General features: G+C 36.0%; 1 protein-coding gene across 6 annotated transcripts in view; it reads right to left on the reverse strand.

Moving 5' to 3' along the window:
- NR2C1 (nuclear receptor subfamily 2 group C member 1) overlaps window positions 1-19,773 on the reverse strand; it is a 44,671-nt gene that overhangs the window by 1,736 nt on the left and 23,162 nt on the right. For all 6 annotated transcript variants that reach the window (XM_055710747.1, XM_055710745.1, XM_055710743.1 and 3 more), the window contains 8 exons: window positions 16,888-17,067; window positions 15,564-15,711; window positions 15,372-15,462; window positions 13,895-14,079; window positions 10,308-10,470; window positions 8,714-8,835; window positions 5,440-5,579; window positions 3,348-3,485 (listed from right to left, as the gene is read on the reverse strand). In XM_055710747.1, the coding sequence (XP_055566722.1) occupies window positions 3,348-3,485; window positions 5,440-5,579; window positions 8,714-8,835; window positions 10,308-10,470; window positions 13,895-14,079; window positions 15,372-15,462; window positions 15,564-15,711; window positions 16,888-17,067 (1,167 nt within the window). The remainder of the gene's footprint in view (window positions 1-3,347; window positions 3,486-5,439; window positions 5,580-8,713; window positions 8,836-10,307; window positions 10,471-13,894; window positions 14,080-15,371; window positions 15,463-15,563; window positions 15,712-16,887; window positions 17,068-19,773) is intronic.

The raw sequence follows: 19,773 nt of genomic DNA on the forward strand, positions 1-19,773 counted from the left end.
AGCAAGTTGAAATCTAAACATTGCTAAAATGAAAGGATGTTAACCTAACTGTCAAGTCACATTTAGAAATTACTACTTAATAATTCTGAACACTTTACATAATCTGTAATTTTTATTATCCATCTATCTTAATGTAAATATTTTGCTGTCATAGGTAGCATGAAAAATCATGTAGATTTTACTTTTCAGAAATGGGATCATAAATATCATAAATAAGCTGCCAAGTTATGTCAGATAAAAGATTATTTCCAACAGTCACTCCTCCTCTCCAAATATATGGCCTTCTGTCAACAAAACCAGGAGGTTTTGGTCTAGCTTTGCAGATACAGAAGCTTTCAGAGCAATTTAGCAGTTATGTGATACAACGGACTCTCCTTAACGCATCATTTCAGAGACAAATGTTTTGTCCTATGTATTAATTCAGTAATTCTGAAAGCATTTCAAATTCATGCAGAGGACAAGACGATAGTAAGTTTCTCAAGAAGCAACACATTTTCAACAGCTGTTGATATGCAATATGTATGGCTTCATGATGCTTCTTTTACAGCAATGTCAGAAAGACAGCTAGAAGTCAACTTCTGAAAACAGTAGTTTGAAGACCACTGCTAGTAACAAGCGCCATTTATAAAGATGCAAAGCCTTCTAGGCACTCCCCTTACACTCAACTCTTTGCCCAAGGCTGTCTTGTGACAAGCAGCTGCCCTGGCAGATATTTTCAGTAACTGTCAAGTCTCCAGCTATGGAAGACAGCCTACTAAAGCACATGTTCTTACCTTAGGACTCTGCTGCATGTGCAGCCCAGCCCCATCCTATAGTACAGCAGTAAAATCCTTGAAGTTGGAATTTCTGGCCTGTGAATCATCGCCAGAAAATCCCTTCTGTTCAAGGTACTGAACGTGACTTTCAGGTATATGGCTCATAGGATCAAGAATATTGACAACACACTGCCATTAAAGCAGCTACACCTCATTAGGAATGTGATCCTGAAAGCATGTGAGATAAAAGAAAATTCATCTCAATCATGTGACTAGATATAGTCTTTTCCAAAGGTATTTTTCCTTCTACCTTTTGTGTTGTCAAATCTAATCAGAAGGGGGGAAATACTAAACAAATACATAAAGATTGCTTTGCAAGTGTAAGGTTCCTAGAGAAGTATTTTCTGATGTCTGCCAGGACTGACTTCGTCAGAATGGCCAACAGATTCTGTCATAAATGCTAGCAGACACTGTGCCAGAAAAATGGGCTTGAGGTGTTCTTCCATCATTTTGTTTCTTTCCTGGAGCAACTTGTACCAGTTCTGAGTACAGGTCCGCCATGAAAGGACTATTTTGGGGTAAGGAACTATTTTGGGGTAAAGGAGTACCTAAACGAGAGTATCTCCTGCAAGCATTATCTACTAAAATTAAACAAGCGGACACCATCCCACCCTCCACTTACAGAAAGTCTCTGCCTGTTCTGAAATAACAGTGAAAAGTCTGGGCAACAATTCAGTCCTCAGCAGAAAATAAAAATTGCGAACATTTTCAAGCGCTCTTAAATATTGCAATTAAACTTATGCTTGGTACTTCTTACCAGAACACCGAAATCATTCCTGTCTTTCAGTGGACTGTAGAAACATTCAACACATAAAACCATGAAAGATTCTATTAGTCATGAGGACTGACAGCAGGATTATGTCTATAGTGAAAATACTCAGGATCCAATTTTCCTTGGTAATCCACAAAAAAAAGAGAGTATCACTAGAATATCCTCTGGAATTTACCATCTTTCCTGAAGGGTTCTGACACTACTTATACTGCCTCTTACGCAAGAACGTCTTTCTTCTCAGAAGTCTTCCATTAATGCAGTATTAAAAAAGAAAAGGGGAGAGGAGAGCAAAAGAGCCATGGAAGGTATGCAGGGTTTTGTTATGCGCTTAAGATTAACACCAGGAATTCCTGCTGAAGCTGGCACTTCTACTGGGAGACACAGATACTCCTTGTAGATACTACATACGGAAATGATCATGTAAATACGAGGGAAACTGCAAAGCAAGAGCCTCACAATTCTTTTACATCTCAATCTCTGTATTTCTCTATCTCTCTACCTAAGAAAACCCACTTAAGATTTACATTTTGGAAGTGTCCAAGTTCCAGATTTTTTCACCTCAACTAATTTTTCAGTGAAAGGGTGAACTGCAACTAAATGGAAAAAGAAACAACATCTCAGATCTAATAAATGTACAGAACCAAATACCCAGTTCTCCATATCCTACGCTACTGATGGGGGGCAGGTCACCAAGATTCAGACAGCTTTTTAAAATTTGCTCTTATCTTTTTTTATGGAACACTGGCGTCTAAAAAAGGCAGAGCAACGATGATTAAGGAAGCTACTGATGCTTTTAAAACTTTCTAATGTAAAACGGAGTCACTGAAGATTTACTTTCTAAATGTGACAGTGAAAAATTTCTGAAGATACAGAAAGTACTTGAGGTTTATACATTTTTCTTTTATCAAAAGATTTGGTTTTGGTTTTTTATTAAATCCCTAAATTCTCAATGATGAATCTAAGAACTGAAGTAGAGTGATATAATATCTAAATGCCTTTAGTGAAGAGTTAATTGATAAATTAATTATCAAAAGAAGAAATTTTTTTTTTTATTTTTCTACCATCCAGATGTGTGTTACATAATCTAACTACTCGGTCACTACCTACCATGACTACAGGACTCTTCTTCCTCCATATTAATGTCCCAGAAGGAAAAAAATTAATCGTTTTATCTTATCTTCACTGTCTAATGCAAGTCCATTAATGTTACTTGGAGTAAATTAGGCAAATACTGTTCAGAAGACAGAAATATAAGGGAATGTTTGTGGTGTTCATTCACCAGAAATGCAATGTGTAATATTTATTTTCAAAATACATATGTGAAGTGACGTGGTAAGTTTCTGTAATTTTGCATGTGAGAATCAATGCCCAGAGATAGTCTCTTGTACATTAAACACCTAATTTCAATTTATCTCAGCTGGAAGTCAAAGAGTAACGCTTCTGAAAATTAAACTGCAGGTCCTCAGAAAAAGCACCCCAGAAAGGAGGCACAGAATTAAAAGCAATAAATAAGCAAAATTTTAAAAAACATCAATGGCAGAGACAAAAGTAAAGCTTATGTCTCCAAAGCAGTATTCAACCATTTACATTAAAGATTAACCCTCCTCTTCCTCCAGTCCTCATTTCACACCTTCCAAGATTCCCCAATAAGTGACGCTGTAATTCTATATATGATAGTAACTGCATAAAGTAAAACAGACAGAAGTTATATTACAAAATATACCATAGATTAATGTTTTACATTTGGAATAATTACATACCAGGACTGAAGAGGACGATTGCTTTCAAATATGCATATTCATATCCATCTAGGCAAAGCTTAACCATGCTGTTACAGAACTCTTGCAGTTTGAAGATATGCTCCATTACTAGTTTTCCTCTGTCTGTTGGCAGCTTATCTAAGTCAACACACACATAAATATAAAAACCCCAAGTCAATACACGTGTGAAAAATGTGGTCATGCCACACTGTTAAAAATAATGATCGTAGTAGATTCAAACAGTGGGAAATTCACGTCATCTACAAACTCACACACTAGGTATGAATACTCTTGACACCAACAATTACGGACTATAACAATCTTTTTTTCCCCCTCACATTGTACAAGTAGGTCTCTTCCTGCCACTAAAGCTCCCAGTAATCAAGAGTGCACTAGAGCTTGATCAAGGAAGGGAAAGACTACTCGCAAGTAAAAAATACACTACTGCTACTGCAGATCTGCGCTCTACACCTCAGGGTCAGGTGCCATGAGGCACGTTAGTATGCAGTTTCATAGCTTATTTTAGTCAGTTAAAGACCGTGCCACTGCTGAAAAAGAAGGTGTTCTGTATATCCTTCCTGATGTGCACCTAGGGGACTGTGGCTGGTACAGAGCTGTTCCCCTTGGCTCAGCAATAGCTAAGCAGCCTGAAAATGCCATTCCCTCCACAAACCATCAAGCTACGGTCCGCAGGTTCCACAAACCTGTCATCTCTTGGAGATGCTGCAGCTGGCATACCATACAAATGCAAGGCAGTGGTTATAATTTTTTTATTTTTGCATGCAGACTGAATTCCTAAATTAAATGGCAAAATATATATATATTTGTAGCAACGATAAACCCATGATTAATTATTACCATCATACCCTTTTTGGTGAAGATGCCTAAAAATTAAGAGAGACCAAAGTAAAGTTCCCAAATTCCATCTGTATCCCTAAAGACATTCACAGATTTGTTAGTATCTTTAGCTGTTTTTACCTTTTTTTATCTTTAACTACTGTTATTTACAGGAGGATGTTGTGGATTTTTAACTCATGAAATCCTTCAGAAATAATTCTTTAATTCCCTCATCATAAAAGGAGAGGAAAAATGTATAGTCTGGTGGGCTGCTTTTCCACAGCTTACCAATCTGTTTTTGCATAACATTAACAACAGTGAATTTTCATACACGTAACAGCAAATAACCCAAAAATCTAGTTAAGCCTGAAAAAGCTAAGATTTTTGTATGTGCATCTAGCTTATTAAAAATGTGTTAAGACTACAAACAGATGGAGACTATACTGGTTTTGATTGGTTAGCTTTTAGTGCTGACAACCTTGTGAGTGTTCACAAGCACACAAAGAGGATTAGCTAGAAGACTCCCCTACCACTCAGAAGAACATTTCCTTCACTGTTAAGTAAATGAAAGAAAAGGCCAACTGACATCTCTTTCATCTGAATGAAAAATACGCACAAGATGCAGGGCATAGGATTAGTAAGGTACATAAGGAACAAAGTATGCTTAGTGAAGGTCTGTTGAAGACTTACGTGTAGTCTAAATCTAGTATAAAGAAGTAAAAAGCCAAGTTACGTGAAGGAAATATATCACCAAGTTGGCATTTGGCTGCTTTGTTTCACAGCTATGAACATCAAGGACAAGTGGGTCATTCTTTAATTTATACCCTCAATACAGAGGAATCATATTCACAGTACACTTGTGTTCTTCATGTTGATGCTGTCTGAAATATTCCTGATTTGAGTTTATGATATTAACGGAACAGCAGAACACTATTGGACACTACACAGGCCCACAATAAAAACAACCCCAGTAAATGTTAACCTGTATTAGATAAAAAAAGAAAAAAATAAAACTACCCATTAATTTGGGGGTAAGTACTAGCATAGCTGACTTCTACGAAATTGCTAAAAAATTCCATTCTGTGAACTGTATTGTCTAGTATTATTTTAGTATTCGATACTAACCATGGAATTCTATAAATAATAAATTTTTATTAACAACCAAAGGATAAGTAAGAAGCTCCTGCACAGTGCAAAACATAAAATCCATGAAGTAATTCCCCAAGTCTGGCAATATGCACAGTATACACCTTACCTTGCTGTAAACTGCCATGAAGGTGATTAACAAATGCACTTAATATAGTTGCCACATTCATAACTTGTGAACATTGTGCAAGACCAAGTGTAAAAAGTTCATTCCAGCAGGCTTTCACTAAAGATATGCTGTTATCCTGTCTATTAAAAAAATAAAACAATTTCACTTAATAAAACCAGCCATTTGCATTCACATGTTTTCTTTAATTTGAAGAACACTTCATAAAACATTATTCTAATTCAACCATTGCAATCAGTGCCAAAACGAAGCCCTGAATCAAAATTATTTTTATTTGCATGCTAGGATTAAAATACCTGGTTTAGAGTGACATTTAATTTTTGTTTTAATGATGATAGACTTCTATCACAAAAGCAAGCTGAAGTTACAGTAAATGACAACTGTTCAGGCATATTCCATCAAGCTAGTTTTCTTAGGATTTACACTGGGTTTTGAATAACATTTACATGCAAAAAAAATTTGCACTGTTCTTCTGTCGTGGATGGAGGACAGACTCAAAGGTGTTTTTATTTACTTAAAATTTGGCAGGTTGGTATTTTTTAATTAAAAATACAAGCAAAACGGAACAGGTGAGATCAAGTTCCTGAGCTTCCTGAATGCTGTTTTCTGTATCCCCTTCATGTTTGGAATAAGGTTTGAAATACAGACTTCGAAGTATAAATAGAAGTCACGAGGATTTCTTTGTTGTAAGAATTAGTCCTTAAATTAAGTTGCATGTGTAGTCAGTATTTTTTTTTTCAAATGCTGAAGCTTAAAATTAGGTACACCAATGCATATTCAGACACTCCCATATTAGTAACCTAACTTACAGTACTGCCAAGCATCTCTAACTTGTAGAGCTTAACAAGAGCTCAGTACCTTAAAAAACAGAAATCCTACCAGTGAGGAGTCAAAATTCAGGTACCATGTTTCACAGTTTTAGCCAGTAAATATAAATAATGGGAATTTAAAAGAAGCACAAGACCTATCAGAGAAGAAAAGCATATTAAAGCTAGGATTTCAACTACAAAAATACAATGGAATGGATTTTTACAAGGTGTAATCTTCAAGAACATTTCTGATGATTTACTGCAATGCTAATATGCCAAATAAAAGATTAATGTAGGCTTGTCCTTGGATTGTAGAGAGTTTACCCAGGGCACTGTTTTTTACTATGATCAAGTGTTCGTTATAGTAGACACGATACTGTACATTCAGCTTCTACACATATTTGTCACATCCACTTTATCTCCTGTCAAAAGGACTATGCTAAGGAACAGTGAAAATAGGGTGCGCTGGCTACTCAGCTGGTATGGGTGTACATAAATGTATCATCTAGGGTGGTACCCTCATGGCTGATCAAACTTGGACCAGAACTGGCAGCCTCAAAAAGCTAAGAGGCTATAACCAACCTGATGAACGTTTGTTCATCTCTCTTGCCTACAAAGGTCCTCATGCAGGAAAATGAACTAAGCAATAATCTGGTATCACTAACTACATCAGTATGCCAAAGCCAACTATCTTGCTGCAGGAAAATGAACTAAGCAATAATCTGGTATCACTAACTACATCAGTATGCCAAAGCCAACTATCTTGCTGCAACTAAGGAAAATATTGCCTGAGGAGGGAACCACCTGGATACAATTATCTCTCTTCCTTACAAACCCATTACTATGGTTTTGTTTTGGCTTGTCAACTCATCTCAATTACTAGTACCATGAATTTATCTTCCTTTCAAAAGTGCGTTGAGTCACCCTTCTAGAAGTGAAAATCACAGTACATAATGTGCTCAAACTAAAAAAGCTGCGTTAATTTCAAATAAACCTCCACTTGAAAAAAGTTAGTATTTTAAGCTCTTCAAAAGGAAAACTGTATATTTATGTTAAATGGTGTTTAAATATACTGTCTTGACTGCGACTGTAAATGCTAAGACAGGTGAATATTAACACTTAAGACAGCCTTCTGCTCCATTTTATTTATTCAAACAGAAAAATATATTGGGAAGTAACATATTAAAAAATATGCTGATTTTCTATAAGCATATCTTGTTAAATCTTTTTGGAGATACTGCTCTTCTTTACATTTTGTCTTTAAAAAAACATTCCCATTTGTTGTTCTAACACTAACTTGCAGTGTCTCTGTCACATAAACCTTTAAAAAATGTATGATACAATGTACTATGATACTTTACTAAATATTTTGTTGAAATTCTGCAGTACAACAGTTTCTACAAAAATAAAACATATTTATTTGGTATTTTTTACCCTTGCTACTGTTCACAGAATTCTACTTTTTCCTTCTCCAAAACACAGCCTTCAATTACACACAATATAGTGTCTTTCCTTAAACAATGTAGAATCATTTGGCTTAAACATCTAAGTAAACACAAATGGTAATCACAGATCATCCTGCTTTCGACAGTCTTCTTGGAAAAGGGGACAGTCCTTTTTCTTCAAAAAAGGAACTCTCTTTTCTGCAGTCATACACTATTTTGATACTGAATTGAGGAAAAACACTGTAGATGAGAACAGACAATTATAATTTATACTCTATTTGTGTCACAGGTGATACAGTATCTTTATGTTTGATGTGCCTTCATAGAATTACTTCTGAAAATAACATAAATCACTTTTCCTTGTGCTGCTTTGAGATGTTTTCTCATGATGATCAGCAACGGACTACTACATTTAGCTTAAGAATTTTAAGTGATACACTGAATTCTGCTGGAAAAGCAGGATGTTATACCAGCTGTAGAAAGAGGAGTAAGAATTACTTTCTGGTTACAGCAACCCCTTGTTTTTGGAAAATCCTTTGAAATTAAAAACTACTTCACCCTGAATGCTTGCTGAACCTAGCTAACCATTTTCTTCAAGTAGGTTATTAAAGGCAAAATTATTACTACTAATTCACCTATAAAGATAACAGTATTGGGGGATCCAGAGAGGAGTGTATTTTGGTGACTGCCTGATAAGCAACCTAGTTTGGGATGTAGCTATTAAACAAAAATGATAGGAAGTCCTATTTACTAAAAATTTATTAAAGGAGTACCAGTGTGCATCAATCTACTACTCCTTTTTCCTTCAAAACCAAAGGTACCTGAATTGGACTGAAGTCGGGAGTAGTTTTGATTCAGAAAATTTACATTCATGATGAAGGCCTATAAAACAGTTTTATTAAGTAGATTTATATTTTAAAATGCCCCTGAAGAAGACAGTGAAAATAAAAAAGATAAAGTGTGTATTCGCAACATGAATGAATAGAGTAACTGAACACTTACCCTAAAGCTTGGAAAGATGGAATGGAACGTGCCCAGTGCATGGACAAGAAAAGCAACCTGGAGGCAGACTCGCAGATATAGTGAACATTAAGATATTCAGGCATAGGAGAAGGCATGGTGAGCTGGCAACCGAAAACACAAGGAAAAAAACCCCCTGCAAGTCAGTTATTTTACTTTCTTCATAGAAAACATGGTAAGCAAAAAAATCAGTCTTACAGTTTCTTTTAAGTGAAGAAGAAAAATTGTTTTTTCTAAATAACTATGACATAATCCTGAAATAAAATTGAATTACTGCCTTTTCTATTATTAGCCATACTGTTATACCCTATAGTAACCATAAAGCAACAAAAAAGGCAAAAAAACCTGAATCTTGGATAAATATTAATGTCTGAGACACCTGGAGATGGAAAATCCCAAATAAAACTCAACTTTTGAGACATTCTCTAAGAATAAAAGTTTTAGAAGAATCATTACAATTAGAATGAAGTTGCTTACATTTCTATATATAAAAATATATAAAATACACAAATGCAGAGGCATCATTACTTTCTAAAACTTCCCCAAGAGGAGTGGAATAAACAGCCTGAAAAATTAGAGTTACCACAGTTCCTGGGGAGAGTGTCCATATGTGAATTCTGTTTCACAAAACGTCTTTATTTGTACTTTCAATTAATGTTTTACAAATAAACACATAAAAAATCTTTTGATATGTTAGTAAAATGCCTAACATACAGCCGCTCCCAAGTCCTAAAAATATAATCAATATACATCAGAAAGGACCAGCTCTACCTTTCTCAACGTACATGAGTAAAACCAGTGGTGTTACCTGCATATGTGAAGAAAGTGCTAATTATAGTATTGTAATTTTATGTTCAGAAATTAATACTTCTTAATATAATGGTTTGGCTTACACATTTTTAAAAAAACCCTGACATCTGCATTAGTGAGATGTTTATTTGAGTGATCAAAACACATGCTGATGAGAGGGGCAATGTTTCATAAAATGCCTGGTACTGAAGAAATTTTCAGATAAGCGCACTTTTTGATTTATCCATGAATAATAATTAGATGAAAAAAGTGGACAGAAGAGTATCTGCAGACTCACGAAATGTTAAATAAAGCCAGAAAATATCCAACTCACTAACAAAGAAACTGTATTTTCCCTTAATGATGAAAGTCAATTAATACCATACTAAAATAGGGTATATACACAAAGGAGAAACTGAGAAATACACTTAAGAGCCTCAAAATCCAGTTGCAGATTGTATCAGATACACCTGTTAACAAGTAAGAATGTGGATGCTGACTCTGCTTCATGTGACACTTGTCTACGTAAATCCTTTTGCATGGACTACCTAGTATTTTTAAGGTAAGAAGATATAAAATAAATAGTGCAGCTAAACCATAAAGAGCTGTACATTTTCCCAAACAGTTAACCAGTGAACAAAAGCAGTGCATTCATCAGAAATTAATGCCAATACCTGAACAAACAGCTGCTGTTCTAAGAAATTCACACCAAGATTTAATCAGATCATGATTTTATATTACTATGTTAAAATGGTTATAAAGTCAACGGTAAAAAAATATTAAGTACCCTGAATGCTACATGTGCATCACTGAGTAGTGGCCCCTCTATTTCAACGATATTCATGCTTGTTTCTCCACCGATCAGCTGTACACTGGCTTCAATACTTTCAGAGTTCTGGCATGCTGCACTCTCTCCTGGATTTAATGCTTTTGCAAGAGTATCAAATGCCCTGTAAGATCACAACAAGCAAGCAAACAAACAAAAAAGAAAAGAAAATTTCATTTTAGAGACTGTTTCAGTTTTGGGGGAACCTGTGCATGTCTAAAACCCGTATTTAGATGTCTGTTTCAAAGAACTAGATTTGGAAAATAAGTCAGTAGCATGCTTCTCCTGGCACTCCAAACAAAATCCCTGAAAACTCCAACTTACAGCGGCTCTGAAACCAAAATTAGCAGCGGATCCTGTTCACACTAGTTGCCAACAAATTCACAGTTTTGACATACTGATTGTGCTGCTGAATCACAGTTTGCCTTTGAAGATCTCTTTAGTGATGTTTACTGAGAGTGCTGGCATGAGCGTTTTGAGGACATGATCATCAGACTGCTGTTAAAGCAACTTAATGCATGTATAAATTTTAAGAATTTTTGCTGCTATGAAGCACAGAGTAAGTTTATATGTTATATGTTATAGTAGTAAGTAGCGGTTAGGTTATTCAACTTAACTTGAAAAGATTGTTTCAAAATATGTAAGAGAAAGCACTCATGCTTTCAGTACTATCCTTAGTAGCCTTTGATGTACGGCAGTGACTCCTGTCACATGCACAAACATTACCATGGACAAGCACAGATACATTACTTTTGCCGCTTGATAACAGATCTGTTGTTTTTCTGTTCACAAATACACCTGAGAATCACAACTGATACATCTTCAATCAAAAATATACAGACTTCATCACTGCCTACAGACAGATGACATATCCTGAGAGCAGTATCATTTGTATATAGCGTTGCATGAAAAACTTACGCACTGAGGTCTGAAAACTTTACAAAAGCTGATTACCGGCTTGTATATATAGCCGATTCTCAATTTAGAGACATACGCTTATTACCACAGAATCTAAAATCACAGATTTAACACCAAAGACTGGAGTAGGACTTTGCTTCCTTCTCTTCCCACACACTCTCTAGCTATCTAAATTCATTAACATGCTAAAAAAAAATCTAAATGTTTGCTATTGACATAAGTATTTACAACCAAAGGAAACAGCACTGTAAAAGAGCTGTTGACGCTGCCTCAGTTTGAGATGGTAAATGAACTGGTTTCTGGTCCTGTAATAGCCTATACGCTTTGATGTGTACACGTGAGGGTGACCGGGGCATGCACAAGTGGACTACACAGATATGCCTGAGATGTCTTCTGTCTCTGGTATACGGAACATAGGCATAAAGGGTAAAGTCTAGAAGGACTTATTTGACTCCTACTAGGAGATTTGAGTTTCAGGTCCTGTGTGGCTCACTCTTGGCAGCCTTAAGCAGAATAGGCAAAGCCAGTGCTCAGCGGCAGCTGCTTCTTAGGAAAACAGGATCTGCGCAGGGCTCTCCATGTAGCAGGGACAGGAATATAAGAGAGGAATGACCTCTCTCCTTTCCCCAGAAGGTAAATGTCATATGCACCTGTCACAATCCTGGATCTAGTATAGGCTGAAAAGTCCTTTTTAAATAGGGTGGGCAGGTACCCTGGCTAACCATGTCTGCCCATGATACTTAAGTTTCCAACTTACTCTTGGATGTTTGCTTTCAAAGAAATCTTCTCCCTCCCATCTCACAAAACGGCAGGAGTAAGCCAGCAGAAGTCAGTGGAAGCTTTGCTTCCTCATGGCTCAGCACTGTGGGCCCTTTTCACACACGAAGCCCCAACATGAGCAATGATTTCAAAGTAAAACACCAAGGAAAAAGAGACTCAAGAACAAAAGCTTGCCTGGAAGCTATGAAAACCTAGCCCACAAAGTGAAGAAAAAAAGGTATAATCAACATTAAAATACATGGTATCGATACCATGTTTCGCTAGAAACAACTTTAGTTCTCTTTTTGTCAGGCTTAGTCACTAACAGATATATAGGACTGCTGATAAACCAAAAAATGGAAATAGATCATGAAGCCATTGGAGAACAAGGCATACAACATTATAATATAAAAGCAGCGGAATGCTCACAGCAAAGTTGTATAGTAAATTTGTGTCAGCAAAAGTGAAAGCTTAACTACTGTAGCTGCAAGAAATGGAATATACTAAAATACACGAAAGACATGGATGGATATAACTTGCTTCCTGAAATCCCTTAAACTCTTTTTTCTTCAGTAAGCATCTGTGTCTGCTAGATCAAGCTGGCATAGGGCCTGGCAAGGAAATGGAAGATTTAGATAAAAATTTTAGTTTCAGTAACAACTTCCCTTTCACAAGAATACTTAACTTGAACCTCTCCACTGGAGATCTGTTAGGTAAGCTACTGGCCAAGAGTATGCATTAAGCACAGTCAGAGCTCTTCCAGGCTCTCTGGCTGAGAGAACTTGATGCCTTTTCATAGGCAGATTTTTAAAACTGAGTGGAAACACTGGATCTTGCAAAAGCAAGCATCTGAAAGTGCCAAGAAATAAAGAAATTAAACATTACTGCATCTTTTTGAACAGCCCTAGTATTGAATGAAGTTTATCAGCATGTACAATGATACTTTTTACCAGTATATTCTTGTATTCTTTACCTGAAAGGACACAGCAAAGGCCCAAATCAGCACCTATATAAAGTCACACTGACTTTCTAAGCAGCATATAAAGAAATGAGCAGAAAAAATACATTCTGCTTGCAATTACACAAAGCAGTAAACACCATAAGGGAAATCCTGTATTTCAGTCAGCACAGACTACTTCACTATATACTAATCTTCTTCCTTGATGGATTTACTCCATATATGCATTTTCAAAACAGCGTGTACAAGGTAGATGGCATATAAAGCAATACTGCTGTGTATTGACAGAAGCTTGTGCAAGATGACAACCGAGGAAGAACACAATAATGATCAACAGAATAACTGAACACGTGCTACACAGAATATCTTACACATATGCTCACCAAAATGGCTCAGTTAAAACCAGTGCAAGACACAAGTCTGTAAGATAATCAATGAATGTACTTGTATTGTATTGACGGTGAGAATTCTATGACTTCTCCTGTGTAGAAGGCAAATGCTTTTCAAGCTTTTAAGGAGATTAATAGTTACAGGCATTAAACTACTTGCACAGATGAGAACTCTAAGAAAGAGTTTTCCAGGATGACAGAAAGTACTAAGACTATAGTTAGTACAAGATCTCACTCACGTTATGAAGTCCAACCAAAAATAAGAAAATCAGCTGTAATATTGACATTGAAATTTGTTTAAAGTACAAACAACTACAAGTATTTATTTCTCAAATGGAACTTCCTTATGATTTCACTTGAAAAAATCTTGCAAGATTTATGTTCTACATGAGCTTTGGCTGCTATTACCATTATTTTTAATACAAATAAGTCTCCTACACTGTGATAATTTAATTAATGGTCTGAATTGACAGAGACCTTCCCTTCTTGAAAAGAATACTACTTTCAAGTGTAACACGCCTTACCTTGTAACATCACTACTAGCTTGTTCTTCTTGCTGCAGTTCAGACAATGATGCATCTCCATTACTTAAACTCTCAATCATAGATAGCTCTGTACTGCTTTGTGACATGTCTTTGCATTTGCTGAGATTTGCTAATGAAGTCACCACGTTTGCCAGTGTACTTAAATCTCCCTGACATGCTTCAACCTAAAGGAGAAGTACAACTTTTAATGCTCTCATATTGGCAGCAGTTAACTTGCAACAGAAGAATCTAACTTCTATACAAATGAAGAATTGAGCATGTGAATAGACCTGTAAGAAAATTATTGTTTTCAGTAAATGAGTAATCATATAATGCAGTAATTAGACACTGCACTGCTCCTAAAATAGGAAATATTTAGACATTTACTTTTACAAGTAATAGCTATCTATTTCTCTCAGAAAGAATACTACAGAAGGTAAGCAAGCGCAGAAAGAAATTATCATCTCCGCTCACTAGTCAAGTCACCAGGACTGTAAGACTGCACTAGATTACATTTTTAGCATCTTCCTTCTTTCCTCATGTTAATGAGTCAGGAGCGTAGGAGAATGTTTGAAAAGAAGGAATGGATAAAAAGTCGCCTTTAAAAGCAAGCAGAAAAAGAATTCTGCTGCAGCCTTTCTGGTTTTTATGTTTTTATCTAACTGCAAGGGAACAAGGTGATTCAGTACTGACCAGCAACTCAGGGAGGCAGTAAGACATGTTTCCCACCCTGCCCCATAAAATTAAGAAGGGAAGTGCATGATCACAGACAAGTATGCTGCCACTAACACCAGCATGCTACATGTCATTTAGCTTGCACAGAAAATGGGAAAAGTGAAATGGAATAAACAGCTTTTGATGGGGCCCTTTGCAGACAGAGCAAGCAAGGCAAAATGCATGAAAACAGTATGAGGTAATTTAATATCAGCTAGAAAAATACAAAAGCTTCCTACTGTGCATGTGTAGGGAAGTTACCACATGGCTCTAGTGGATCACTAAATGTAACAAAATGGAAACAAAGAAAAAACAGCTCAGAAATAAGACTACTGCTGAGATAGCTCTTATTAGCTTTGCAAAAAACCATTAGTGAATCAGGGGAAAAAAACCTTAACAGTATTTAAGAAATCCACTGATACTGCCATGCGAGGTTTTGCAAGCACCTCATTTTATTGGTACAAAAGGAATATCCAGGTGTCAGGATTGTCCAATACAAAGAAAAATAATGCAGCCCTTCAAGTTCTCTAAAAATGTGGAGGAAGGCATTTACTTTGTAGAGTTCTTAGCACTTTTACTATGCGAGACTAAAAACATTCTTGTGGAAAGAAGGCATTTGCAACACTGGCTAATGTTGTAATGGAGCGTTTTAAACATTAAATTAACAAAACGGAAGTACAACAGAATAGAACACTCTTCCCTCCCTACATGCACAATTACAGCAATCAATTCTACTTAATATATCAGTTACATCATCATATACCTTATCTGGAGTCATCAGAACAGTAGGCTCATTTTTTATTGCAGACGGATGAATGTTAACAAACATTCCCGATTCTAGCAGACCTGTTGATCTGACACAAAACAGCACACATTTTAATTTTCATTAATTTTAAAATTGATTTTTCCCGTTTCAGGAAACAGAGATAGCTGCTTCTGAGTAGAATTTACATACCTTGCTGTTTCATTGTCTGTTACAAAAGTTGGAGTTGCAGCTAATGGACTACGGAGATCTTTCCGAATGTAGATCTTTTCTGTAGAAGCTGCACAGTTTGAAGATTTTTCTCTTGACACTTCAATAGGCTTCCTCTCACACTGCACAGCTAACAAAACAATATGCAACTATTAAGTCACATCCCAAATTACTCACTAAGAAATAATCCTTTTTCCCCCCCCTCTATTTAATCTGCAATTTTAATAGTGATTTTGAAAATCACTAAAAAAAATAATCCCTTAAGCAATAAGCTAACAACCTGGGCAAAAACCCAACACATCAGCTTGACTTGTTCTTAATGAAATGATGTAGTAGTCAAAGACCAAACATATAGACACTAAATTTTTCAAGTTACAATTGAGAAAGAAATCCCCTTACTATATTATATATACACTAACTTACATTATTTTTAATTTGGATCTTTAAGTGGAGGCTTACAGCTTCTCCTTCTCTCAATTTCACTATCCCACACACTCTGTAAAGGACTCATGGTACCCTTTACCATGGACTGTGTGTCTGGATTGAACCCACACAACTTAATGCACTTAAAGAAGTTTCTCAAGTTAGGACCTTAGACAATACAAAGAGAAAGAGACATTCACAAAGTTCAGATCAGACCATTTAAGATCTTGCTAACACCCTGACCTACACTCACTGACTTCAGAGGAGCAGATTCTTAATTTTAATAGCTCAGTGAAAATACAAGGAACGAATCTGGGCTTTAGCCTACAAATACATCATCTTGCTTTGAGTCGAGCAGAAAACATTCAAATGAAACTTACAGTATTATATCCTATGGAAAAACCTCTAGCTCTACAGAATAAAGCCAGAAGACACCAGTTTACACTTTAACTGTCTGCAGAGCTTTGCCAAAAGTGAACAGCAATTGCTGGTATGCTGTTGTGGGAAAAGTGGCAAGAAGGTAAACGATTCAAAATGTTCAGTACCTTAACTTACACATAGAAAAACTGAACGGCATATATAAAAAACAAAGATGAAGACATGCTTGACATTTGCCACCTAGGAGTAACAGTTTATTCACTTTTACCACATGCAATGCACTTATTAAGCCTGTCAAGCAATATGCACACTTGTAAACATTTCAGACTTCTATACACCAAACTTGTACAATGCTTTAAAAGAGAAAGATACAGCGATTTTAAAATACACAATCAAGATAACAATTTGTAATAATACAATACCTTTTGCATAAAAAGCATACCTTTTGTAGCATAAACTTTAACATAGCTGCCAACTAAAATAATTGACACTTATTCAGACTTACAATCTTGTTTCATCCCAAACGCGATGCATCTCTGCAGCCTACAGTACTGACATCGGTTCCGGTGGTGTTTGTTAATGACACAGTCTTTTGTTCCTCGACATGAATAAACTAAATTTTTCCGTATACTCCTTTTAAAGAATCCTTTGCATCCCTCACAAGTTACTGCTCCATAGTGACGCCCTAGTTACAGAACAACAAAACCCACTACATTAATTTTACACTGTAGTATTACATTTTCAGAGGTTTTATTTATTAAAAATGAAGGATTTACCCAAAATAAGAACACCTTTTATCCCCATGGGTTACAGATCTTAAAATATATTCTGGCTGTAAAACAACATACAAAGGCAAGTGAACCATTTTTCTAGTTCACTTAAATAGGACAGATTTTACAAATAGGCAAGTTGCCTATTAAATTCTTGCTGTTGACAGCAGTGTTAAAAAAAGCTAAGAAAACAGGTTAGCAGGAACACAGAAGTAACTCTTTAATTTACACACTCTGGCAATTTTTTTAAAATGTTGCTACAGTCAAGCCCTATTATTGCTCATTAGAAATTTGGCTGTCAAAATTGTATGCATTAAATCTAATGAAACCATGGTAAGTGCAAACAGGGCATTTGACAGTAGTAGGTAATCACTTCAAAGATCTTACTTTCACCTTTCATTTTCCTAACAGGGTAATGATACATCCTTAGTTCTTTCCTTAAAACTTCAATGAAAGTATAACCTAAAATAGCTAAATAATGTTTTTAAAAAATCAGTTCTTCTGTTAATTTTCTAACACACATATATATGTTTTATATACATGTAACAAATATAAAAATCTCTAGGATATACTACAGAAAAAAGTAAAGTTGAAAAAATATTTTTCAGAAGTAAATTGATTCTGCTATAGCACAAAATATACTAAAAAGTACTGGTTTTGATTAAGGCATGCTTGGCAATTCCAACAATTTTAATTCTATTATCCTGAAGAAAAAAATAATCCTAAACCCAAAGATCACTGACAAACACTCAAAATACCCACTGCAGAGGCAGTAAGGCTGCTCTTTGACCTAAGTAGGGCACATTGCAGAAATAAATCTCAAACAGAAACTAATTTAAGGGAAAATGTATTTTTAGATTCTTTCCTCACTCCTCACAAACTTTTTTTAGATACATCAATCTTGTCTGCCTGAAGTTTCTAGAAATTCTGACAGGTTTTCTAGGTGCCTTTATCACAACCACACTACTCAAATGTGGAATTTATAAAACATCATCTATATTAAAAGAGTATTACTAAGTGAAACACTTTAACAGCAGTTGGATTGTGAATACTTCATATGCACCCTGCAAAGCACTGGGGCTGCTTCTTCACCGGCTCTTTGATGTAGCTTCTTGGACTCCAGCTTGGAGGTGTCTGCAAAGCAGTTTGCACGACACTGCTTGTCACTCAGGAAGCTCCCCAGCACCTGCAGCTGCTCAGGGAAACATGGCACTCTCCCCAAATTTACTACCACTGCTTGATATCCCTGGGCCAGGACAGGAGGAATAGCTCCTGGGATCTCCAGCCTCTCAAGGAGTACTCCAGCCCTCCGCTGGCGAGCCAGGAGTCCTGCCAATTGGAGCAGACCAACCCAATCTTTGCCTTATGTTTGGCAGTAATTCCCTTTGAGATGGCTGAAGTCTGACTGGGGTTCTAGGAACAATACAGTTCTAGATTCTAGTTCTAGTTTTAACGGTAAACTTTGCCACAGACAAAAAATTTAACTGGTTTTATTTTCTAGGAAGTTTGTTCCCCATCCTACTTATTCTCATTATGACATTTTAACATTAACTACTTCTTCCCCTTGGCCCCCATTTTTATACACTTTATTCTCATCGCTTCCCAAAAGGAGCATTTAACTGCAGCTGTCATATTTTGGTGTTACTGGAGGTCCATCATACAGACTTCATGACAAACCATATGAATCTTCTAATGGAGCAACCATTTCCCTCCTTAACACTAATTTTAGCTAAATAAGTAAAGAGCAAAGTTAAATGTCTCATCTCTCTTACACCCCATTATCTTTAACAAAGAAAGTGCAAAGAAAAAGGAGCTGTCAGCTAAACTATACTGAAGAGCAAGCCCTTGTAGCTCTCTCTCTCATTTTTTTAAAAATAAAAGACAAGACTCCCTCTCACCAGTTCCAACCCTGACAGACCTAGCACACTGAGTGGCAGGCACATATGCAAAGGGAATGTGGGAGACAAGAGTTCTCCAGTGCACTGCTCCCACTGTGTTTCTTTCCACTGTCTTAATACACAAAATTCATTGCATGAAACATTTTTCTTTTCTTACCTTAGCACTCTCCTTTGGTAAAATATGACTATACCATTATTAAGCTTATTTCTTACTGGAATTCTAATACGTTTTTACCATTTTAATAATGGTTCTTCAAATAACCAGCTGTCCTGCATGAATCTCGTATTAGCATTTTTTTCATATACTTGCAAAATATTCCTTGCCTACTGGTTTCATATTTAAAATAACGAACAGGTTTCTCATATATTTTAAGAGAACCTGTCAACAATAACAAAGTTCACTGCATGACCTTATTTTAAGGAAGGAAAAACTCTCAACATTGTTGCCCAAATAATTTTATCACCAAAGCTTTTCTAGTAGAAAATAAAATATTCACCTTAAGAAAGAAAGACAAAAACTGGTAGAGAGCATTAAATTGACAATGTAAAACAAGAATAAATCTCACCCATGGACATGACAGTATCATTTAGTGTAATTCTTCGCTGAAAGGCTAGCATATCCTTTCTGTTTGTGCATGTACGGTTGTATATATATGCATACGCATGCAAACTGTTATATAGCTTCAGAATAATTTTAAAATGCTTTTATAAAATTGCACGGCT

The sequence above is a fragment of the Falco cherrug genome, chromosome 5, assembly GCF_023634085.1.
Source record: "Falco cherrug isolate bFalChe1 chromosome 5, bFalChe1.pri, whole genome shotgun sequence".
Taxonomy (NCBI): Eukaryota; Metazoa; Chordata; class Aves; order Falconiformes; family Falconidae; genus Falco; species Falco cherrug.